At 37.4% G+C, this 10,383-nt stretch overlaps 1 protein-coding gene across 2 annotated transcripts in view; it reads right to left on the bottom strand.

Annotated features, from left to right (window-relative positions):
* Positions 1-304: 304 nt before the first annotated feature.
* The window catches only part of LOC102591519 (RNA polymerase II C-terminal domain phosphatase-like 4), a 26,018-nt gene continuing 15,939 nt past the window's right edge, over positions 305-10,383 (bottom strand). For both annotated transcript variants that reach the window (XM_006343600.2, XM_015307050.1), the window contains 9 exons: positions 9,113-9,213; positions 8,212-8,444; positions 7,858-7,943; positions 6,716-6,831; positions 6,228-6,408; positions 2,510-2,799; positions 1,953-2,141; positions 1,577-1,615; positions 305-861 (listed from right to left, as the gene is read on the bottom strand). In XM_006343600.2, coding sequence (XP_006343662.1) covers positions 562-861; positions 1,577-1,615; positions 1,953-2,141; positions 2,510-2,799; positions 6,228-6,408; positions 6,716-6,831; positions 7,858-7,943; positions 8,212-8,444; positions 9,113-9,115 — 1,437 coding nt within the window. In that variant the 5' untranslated portion in view covers positions 9,116-9,213 and the 3' untranslated portion in view covers positions 305-561. The remainder of the gene's footprint in view (positions 862-1,576; positions 1,616-1,952; positions 2,142-2,509; positions 2,800-6,227; positions 6,409-6,715; positions 6,832-7,857; positions 7,944-8,211; positions 8,445-9,112; positions 9,214-10,383) is intronic.

The raw sequence follows: 10,383 nt of genomic DNA, 5'->3' as shown, positions 1-10,383 counted from the left end.
TCGATACTGACAATTCAATGTAAGATATACATATAGAAAAGAAGTAGCTTCGCAAAAAGAGAGCTAAGATACTAGTAGTATAGGTTGTTGAACTAAAATACTAGTGTTATAGGTCGTTGGGAGGCTGAAAGGTTGTCACGAGTAAGTAAGTTAATCCTTAACAACCTCCATTCTTGACGTGAATGGCTGCTTTCTCGAAATAATTAATAGGCTATGAGGAGGGAAGGCTAACCACTTCATAGTCCAACTCATTAAGGTGGGGATGGCTAGAACCAATCACAAGTGCAAATCGCGCAATTCCTAATGAGCTGTTAAGTCACTTTTAGCACTGTAATATAACTAGCAAAATCAGCATCCAGAATGCCACACAATCACATGAATTTGGTTGATCTCTAGACAAAATTCAAGAGATCAGTGAAGAAGACTAGCCAGAGTTTGGTTTGATTCCCTCAGGCGCAAACTATTTTTTCCTCATCGGATGGTTTCTGTTGGTGAATGAAACCTGTAAGCATTCTACTAGAATTTACAAAAAAGTTACCCAAAATCAAGGTTAGCAAATAGCTATGAACTGACTGGGAAGTTCTCTTCAGGTGGCTTTCGCCACAAGTAGTTAGCAGCTTCAATCCAACTTGGATGGACCAAAAATTTCTTCTCTCGCAGTGCCTGACGTGACTTTTCAGTCTTGTCATTCATGGAGACCACATGTGTCACCGATTCATCGACTTCTGTGGAGAATGTAGCTCCCAATTTCTCAGCCAATTTCCAGTAGTGGTGGTTTTCTGGTTGGCATTGTATGGGAATTACACCAGTGAAGACGATTTTACAGCCCTTCAGTATTTCCTTCCGAACAGTTTTCAGCACCTGTAATAATGACCGATATATATATTCTTAATCAATTAAACTCTCTAGTATAAAGCAAAGCTGCAGACTCTTTGACAAGGATCAAAGTCTATTCAATTACAGGTATATCAATGAGAAGTGATCATTGCACTTGAAGATATATTTTCTATCATCTCAAAATTATTGACATTCTAAACAACGGGACCAGCATAATTATGGTTTCCAGGCATCATTACGCTATGCATTAAGTTAATCGATCATCAACAACAGCAACATACCTAATGTAATCCCACAAGTGGCATCTCTGGAAGGTGTTGTGTACGCAGCCTTACCCCTACCTTGTGAGGGTAGAGAGGTTGTTTCCGAATTAAGTAATTCAAGAAAATACAAAATAAAAAATATTTTACTCATGGCCAAAAGTTGATCACCCTTTTCATGGGAGTAGGTGCTGCTTCATAAGTGAGCAAATATATTAGGTCAGAGGCACTTTCACAGACAGAATACTCTGTTTTATCGCAACTCTTCTAAATTTCATTTAATCAATTCTGCGAATACTATAAGTTACAGATATTAGACAAAATTTGGCAAAAAATGATTCGGAAGAGTGTTTTGAAATGTGAAAAGTGGGGTACTAGTTTATCTTAATTCGAATTGGCAAATTAAGAGAAGAATCTTTAAAGAGGGGTTAGGGAAGGAGTAAAAATCAATAAATTAAACTGTTTGTCGAGAATTTTACCTGCCTAACATCCCGCTCCATAATATTGTCCCCACGTTCCTGAAAGAAGCAGCATTAAGGAGAATTAGGGAACCCTAACATTGTAAGACAAACACAATTAAATATAACAAAATTAGCAAGTATAACCACCTCCGCTAACACAAGCAATAGTGAAGTTATATTGTATCTAGAAGTGGGTCCAAAAGTGTAGATGCAATTAACTTGTGTAAATATGAACTTTTTCTAGCATAAAAGTCACAGTCAAATGCTGTATCCTCTCTTAAAATATTGAGAAACTACTGAATTATGTGGGTGTCCTTTGAATTAAATTGTACACAATATTGAGACAACTCAAATAGAGACTATGAAATTAATTTGGGAAGAATAGCCTACATACCAGGTCGAAGAATAGTCTGTGGATCCTTTGCAGTACTTCTAGGACAGAGGCAAGAGCTCCCTCAGCTTCATTTTCATCACTTTTTTGTTCAGAAAGTGATTTACATTTCAAACCGAATTGTCGACAACTTGAGGTAAAGAAATGATATCTGTCCATCAGTATAAGATTTTCCCTGTGCTTCCCCCATACCTAAAACAGTACATAGAAAGGTTCAGTTCCACCAAAACAACTCATCTCATCTATCTAACTATGAACATGAGTGCATGGCACAAACACTAAGAAAGTGCCTTAAATAACAATAAGGCTCAGAAAAATTCCATGCAGAAGATGAGTTAAACTCCAAAACAATCTGAACTGTCAGAATAGCAATACATGGAAAATGAAAAGCTGTCATGGAATTATGGTGGTAGGAACTTAAATTTAATTAGACTAACTTTCCCTCCCTTTGTAATAATAATAAGCCTTGGGTGGGATTAGCATTCTCTTTGCCACTAAATAAATTCTCTCATTCTCGTTGGAGAGATCATATAGTCTTAAAGAAATGTTCACATACTTACCACTTCAGTATCATCAAGGATCAGAACAGCACTTTCTTGGCCCAAAACAACATCTAGACCCTTTTGATGTCTCCGAGTGGAGTCTGATTGAGCAATCACTCTAGAATGGAAGTAGATACCTCCAGGGTCAAGTAAGCTTGCCATTTCCAACGCATAAGGACGTTCGCCCATTGTGTAAATGTACATCTCGAACAAACTACTGGCTTCTTTCAGGAAGGTGTGGACAAATGGCCTCAGCTTTGTCATCATGTGTATCCAGTCCAATTTGAAAAGGTTGTTTCTTAAAGCATCTGTAGATAGTAAGTTGGGAAAAAATCATAAAACACTGCACAACAGAGACCTGCAAAATAACTGTCACAGACAAACAACAAGAATTTAAAGCAAAAGAAATCCTAACCATATATGAGGTCTAAATAAATTAGCATATATATTAGAAAAATAACTTGAATGCACTCAACAACAAAGATGACCACAAAGAATTATTAAAGTGAAGAGCTTACAAAGCTCTAGAGTTAAAAGGCCAGCTTATCAAACAGTATAATTTAGATTGCCCAGATGTCAGAAGTTCAACTAAAGGGCACATATCTTGCAATCGCTGCATGATATAGGCATTATACTTTCTAACGAAGAGTGCCTACTAAACATTCTTTACCTAGTCCAGGAATCCACAATTCCACATCATTACAAGACGAGTAAACATTAACTCAATAGAAACATATACTACTATACATAGAACACCGAGCAGCTAACTTTGACTCAAAAAAAAATAAAATATAAGAACAAAGGCAAAAGAAAATTAAGGTTCAGATGTTGCCACTTCCTTCGACAGACAGACTTAAACCCATAGCCAACAGCAGCCATGTAAACATCCTCCCCTACACAGTAGACCCTTCCCCTGAACCAAATAGCTCTTCAACCATAGATATCAACAACATGACCTTATTTCTTCATGGTCATCTTTTAGGGGGGTAAACAAAGAGCGCTGAAGCACCCATTAAAAACATATAATCTTTCTAACAGTAACCCACTAAAGTGGACTTTAATTAATCACATCTGCTCAGGCATTATTCGAATGAATCAAAGAATAATGTAGTAACAGTGACACATACTTGCTATCAGACTTGGATCCCCTTCAAACCTTGGAGATCAAATTAAGGGAATAAGAGGCTAGTAGCTGATCGAGTAGGTGACAAGAATCAGTGCAGTACTGATTAGAGGGACAACTAAACTAACTCCAATGACACAGTCTTATTCTTTATTTACTATTCCTAACCATCTAGTTTATGTTACCTCGTATATTTTCTATGGGTTCCTTCCCTATCTAATTCATTAACTTAGTCGTCACGTAACATATACCACAATATCCCATTCATACATCGAAGAGATCCTAGTACTTCACTTCACCACTGCCAATTGCTCTCCACCTACCAAAATCTCCAACAGTTTTCAAGCCATGGCAAAGAGCCCTAGGCAGTACATATAACTTGTTGGACAGCATTTTTCTTCAAAGATACAAGGTCAATGTATTAAAACAATAAACTAGAGGAGAGATTTAGATATGTCAAACAGATTGAGTTTAATTAAAGAAGAAAGGTGAAAGGTCTAAGAAACTGAGCCTAAGAGTAAGGCCCCAGCCACATCATCCAGACCGTGAGGATGCTGCATACTTTATCTTTATCTATTATAATTTATATTTTTAGTTTAAGGAGCAATAAAGATGACCCTTTTCTTTTTTTAGAAAAAGGCCGATAAAGATAAACCTATGTTATATTTATTTTTTTGAAAATGAGATTACCTTATGTTATATTTAGTCCGATCTTCTATAAATATGACTAATGTACTGATTTACTGTTTGATGGGCATGAGTAATGATTGTGAGTTGATTAGGCATTAATATCCCTCCCTCTTTTCCGGCTTTCCACTTCTCTATCCCCCTCTCATTCTCACTTCTTTATCTCTCTCCAAAGACCAACATAAGTGCAAGTGGGGCAACACCTAATTCTTGCGCCCTCTCCAGTCTCCTCCTCCTGCAACACTAGTTGAACATTAACCTTTTCACATTGTGTGGCATCAACTTAACAGATCCCAAACAATCTCAAGAATTCCCACCATAACCTCGAAGTAACCCCATAATAAAGGAGAAGGTCACCTACACCTTCACCTGTTTTTTACACATACGGCACCAACCAACATAAATGACCGTCTACTTCCTCTTATTCTTCTCTCTATTTCTGTCTTGATCTATCTCTTTTCTCTCTTAATCCTCTCTTTCTCGTTTTTTCATTCTTTCTCCAGCCTTTTCACCCTTCTCCCCATTAAGGTACTACATCAATTTAGTAGCCAAGCCAAGTTCTGATTCATCAGAATGCTGCACTCCAAGATAACAATAAGTATTTTGTTGACCACTAATTACTAAAATATGTTTATCCACTGTTCACAAGTACCTTGCTCATGGAAGAATCATCAATGAGCAACTGCAATTAGAACTTCAATTTTTTCTGGAAATTGCATAAATAGTCTCACATATTAGAGCTGAGTTTTCTCCACCAAAGAAGAATGCCAGAGATCCTTTTTGGGAAACCTTTTTTTTTGATAACCATGGCGTTCGGTCAGCTTGCGCACACCTCAACTACTTCCACGGGGTACCCACTACCTGCCAAGTCCTTTTTGGGAAAATACAAGTTGCCTACCAATCTTGTTCAAAAAAATCCATTGACACACCTCAACTATACAGGCAACCTCTTACCCCCATAATTTTGGTTCAAAGAGGAAATAATACCCCTTAACTGACAATGTGGCGGAGAAAGTATTATTCACCCATGAAAATCTCAAAACACACAAAAATATAAAAGAAAATTACAATTAAGACCTATTAAAACTTGGCAAGTGGAAAGTAAGGTCCACTTTTTATTTTCTTTAACTTTGACTCAAAAAAAAGAAAAAGAACAAAGGCAAAAGAAAATTAAGGTCTAGATGTTGCCACTTTCAACTTCCTTCGACAAACAGACTTACACCCATAGCCAACGCCAGCCATGTAATCATCCTCCCTTACACAGTAGACCCTTCCCCTAAACCAAATAGATCTTCAACCATAGATATCAACCACATGACCTTATTTCTTCATCGGTCTTTTTTTTTTTAATCACATATGCTCAGGCATTATTCGAATGAATCAAAGAATAATGTAGTAACAGTGACGCATACTTGCTATCAGACTTGGATACCTTCAAACCCTGGAGATCAAATTAAAGGGAATAAGAAGCTAGTAGCAGATTGAGTAGGTGACATAAATCAGTGCAGTACTGATTAGAGGGACAGCTAAAGTTTAAACCAACTCCAATGAGACAGTCTTATTCTTCATTTACTATTCTTAACTATCTAGTTTACGTTTCCTCGTATATTTTTTATAGGTTCCTTCCCTATCCAATTCATTAACTTATCACGTAACATATAGCACAATATCCCATTCGTACATCAAAGAGATCCTAGTACTTCACCTCACCACAGGCAATTGCTCTCCACCTACCAATATCTCCAACAGATTTCAAGCCACGGCAAAGAGCCCTGGGCAGTACATATAACTTGTTGGGCAGAATTTCCTTATTCTGGCTTCTCTAGTTTCCATGTGCAAGTAAAACAGATTTTCACCACTTTCAGGAGCAAGATATAAGCACCAAACTATGAAGCTAACAGCATATAACCAGTAAGAGTAGCATACCAGGCAGTACTTCTCGTTGGTCCTTCAAGTATGATTCTTCTGCAGAAATATCTGCAAGTCTAGTTGAGTTCAGAAGTGTGTGGTCTAAATCTAGAACCAAGATCAGCTTTTTGTGCCGTAGTAAATTTTTCAGGTCCTTGTCACGCAATCGAGCAACTTCATCATCTGCAAGCCTCAAATTCTGCCAAATTATTGATAGAATCCAGTGAATAGATGTACAAAGTTTAATAGCAATAGCTGTTCCCAGCACGTCATATAGTTCCTTCCGTTTCCTCTCAACCTATGTTGCTCAGCCTCTCCAAAAATGTTGCCGCACGTGTCTGATCCTCCCAAAATGTACTGCTTTTGGAGGGTCCGACAAGCATTGGCGGCATTTTGAAAGCATCCGAGACATGGCTCTCAACATTCCCTCACCAACCCAACCAACCAGAAAAGAATATATGTATATATAAGTGTATTTTAGTGAATACTGAATCATGGAGAATAACCTTGTGTATGTATCCAAAAGCCACACCAGATTCATCTTCCACCTTCTGCCCACACCGTATACACATCCCTCCCATGACACCAGGATGAGTGCATACATCCAGCGCCAAAGATGCTCCTGCACATGGGGACATGTCAGATTTATCATACATAACCAGACAAGTACTTAAAAGATGCAAAAGAGGGAGGGGAGCAGGAAGTGCATCGATGAGACTGGAAAAGAAAGAGTCAAAGAACCTATAAGCACATACAAGTAGCTGCAGCCTATTATTGTCATCATGAAAATATTTCTTTCCCAGTTACTATGTCTAACTGATCTACCGTTTCCTAGTGAAGGCCCACCACCCAAAAGAATGAAAGCTCAAAGAAGCAACAACCTTTTAGTGTCGAGGAAGCCATAGCTTTCATCCATATGGAAAAGGCATCACTTAACTTTTATAGAAGAACTAAAGACCAACCTACCTTCTGATACTTCTCCTTGTTCAGACTTCAGCAACCAAGGCATTAATAAGGTGACGTCAGAAGATATATTATGCAGGAGACTCAAGAAGACCCAGTTTTAGTATAGTCAGATAATAGTTACTTTAGGCGAATGAATAATTTCTAAGAAGTAAGGTCAATAATATTCACAACAAGCAGTGAGAGCTTTGACAGATATACAAAAGTCGCAAGGATTCTTCCCTGTTAGTGGGAGCTAACAATATCAATAATGTTTTGCCTTTTTTGATAAGATGATAAAACTAATCATGATACATGCTATATAAAACATTTTAAAAAAAAAATTCAAAAGTTGAAGACAGTCCTATTTCAAGTTGCATAGAGGCTTTTTATTTCCTTCAAAGTACCACTCTCTCCAACCATGGACATATAAGGAATTTAGCATTCGAAATTATTTGTTCCTTAAGAGTTTTCCTCGCCTTCCAATATTTTTAATTTTTTTATGCCATGTAAGACATTTTAACCAAATAATCAAAAGATGAAGACAATCATATTGTATGGTGTTATAATATCTCTATAACAACACCTAAACATCAAATGACTCCACTCGGTCTTGATAAAATGCTTTTTAAGACTTTTCTTTTTACAAGGACATAAAACGCTTAACAACTTGACAGAAGATTGAATAACTGTTCTACAGCCTCACCTGAAGTTTCTGCTGGTTCTCCACGAGACACTGAACTCTGTGGATCAACTGCAGCTTCAATCAACTCAATTTTACGCTTCTTTGACCTATGATATCAATATAGCGATCAATGAGGAAATGGAGCGGGTAGTGTAAGCAGAAACATTCAAATTGCAATGTTAAACTTTAAAAAGTACGTAGTAAATTTGGCTACAGAATGATTTCAAAATTCAGAAGAACTAACAATAGTTGGTGACAATTAGTACAACCCGTCTATAATTCCTTTCTTCTATCTGCACTCTTTTGCATGTGTAACTCAAACTCTTAGCTTAGATGAACTAACAAATCCAGCATTCATAGAGAATCTTATAATACCTGCTAGAATCTATGCTGCCATCATCATCATCATCATCATCACCATCACCAGTGTCGTTGCCTTCATCTTGCCCTTTCTCATCTTCCACCTCTTCCTCTCCCTCTGCTTCTCCATTTTCTACTTCATCTAGCTCAGGTGATACATCAGAAGCAGAGTCCAACTCTGCATCAAGAAATGCTGCAAAATCATCGCTGCTTGATGAGTGGACGGGAGAATCTGCCGTCAGACTCATCTGGCATGTCAACCATGAATTATATAAGTATTATGCTAATACATCATAAGACTAACAGCTGCTTTACTACTGGTTCAAAAAACTCAAAACAACAACCAACAAGTTAATTTGACCAAATATTCTATAACTAAGTAACTAACTCAATCTGAAAATTTTACTATAGATATGAATGGCCAATCATATATATATGTGTAAAGATTTCATAGTGAAACAATTAGTAAATGTTATGTCAGCACCTCCATATGTTTTGATTTCAGACAGATAATAAGAGTGTGATCTGCTGTTACTATGGCAATGAGGCGGGTTTAATTTTGTGTGGGTTCGGGTTCAGTAACTTTGAAGCGGGTGTGGGGCGTGTGTAAATTTAAAATTCACTATTAACAAACTAGTGGGGATAGCCCGGGCATTGCCTGGGCCCAACACAAAAAAACTTAAATTATTTGTTATACATGGTAGATAAATCAGCAGAGATTCTTTTGCACCCTTTAAATCCCCCAGTGTATTGAAAAGCCACTCAAACATAAGGTACCAATAATTTTTTTACTAGAATGAGCTTCTAGTCAGTTAAAAGGTTCAGTTACTCTTTAGTAAAGCTAAAAAGTGTTAATGTAATTAGTAAAACTCCAGAAAACATTGTGGTAACTTCCAGATTAATTAGAAGAACTTACCATATAGTAGGCGTAAGAGATCAAATGGACTCTGTTGTTCGCTGATTGATGCAATAGCTTTCTTTAACTTGTGGTGGGAGGTGAGTGCCTTGAAGTTGATTCTATATTCAAAAGCGGCAAAAGGATCATCAATTATGTGATTTATCTAACACTCTGTACAGGTCTTGCGAATCATTTGTGACAAGTGTAAAGGAAAAGCACATACGCAACTTAAACTACGTGAATTAAGCTTGGTGTGTAAAAGTGTTAGTACTCCAATCAATTCAGCAGCTTAAGGATACATGATTTTTGTGGCTTACATAGTGTTTTCCGCGGAGAGAAGCTTCATAATCAGGTGTCTCCAAAGATTCCAAATTATACTCCAGATGAACAGAATGTGAAGCAGGAAAATGGAGCTAGGCCTTCCAGTGAAGGTTTTAAAACTGCTGCCACAGTTAATAGTACACCTAGAACCAACGGAGTCTATTGAGGATGAAGCGTGACCCTTTTTTGCAAGCTGCCATGGTTTATTACTGTGGCAGCCCTGTTGTAACTATAGCTGGTAATGATCCAAGTGAAGCAACTATGCTAAACTATAATGAAGTATTTATATGTGATCTTATAGGGTCCTATTTTCAGAAAGTTGAAAAGAGGAACTTTATACTTCACAGTTCACAGACTTCAGTTGCAGGTAAATTGACTCAAGTTATCTCAAACAACTACTTAGTTCCACACTCAGGCTTGTTCTATTTACTAATGAGGGTGATTCAACATGTAATTTAATTCCTTTCAGTAGCATCCTATGTGTCACGGACTTAGAGTCTTACTAAAGCTCCGTGCGGCACTTGACAACTTACTCACGAATCTTTCACGATCTTGTAAGCTCAAGTAAACCTTTACAACTAAGAACGCTAAGAGAATGAAAAGGAAGACTTAGAGAATTTTGGAAGAAGGCTTTTTGTATTAAGCTTTGGAGAATGCTTTACAAGTTTGCTTGCTTGCTTGCTTCAAGCTTGGATGGTTGGGTGCCTTGCAAATGAATGGCACCCTCTATTTATACTAAATCCTAAGGACTAAAGTGTAAATAAAAATTACTTACAAGTCCCTCTAATATTTACACAAAAGCCCCTCTCTAGAATTCTCTACGCACTCTAGAGAATTCTAAGGCTTTCTTTGGAAACTATCTAAATTATTCTAGAGAATTCTAGGGAATTCTCTAGCCTTCTTGAATAATCTAAAGGGTTCTAGAGTCTTCCGGAAACCTCTCCACAACTCTAGACCCTTCCGCCCCT

Source organism: Solanum tuberosum, unplaced genomic scaffold, assembly GCF_000226075.1.
Source record: "Solanum tuberosum cultivar DM 1-3 516 R44 unplaced genomic scaffold, SolTub_3.0 scf00047, whole genome shotgun sequence".
NCBI lineage: Eukaryota > Viridiplantae > Streptophyta > Magnoliopsida > Solanales > Solanaceae > Solanum > Solanum tuberosum.
Note: the sequence above shows the minus strand (reverse complement) of the source record. Positions and strands in the feature narration are given on the sequence as shown.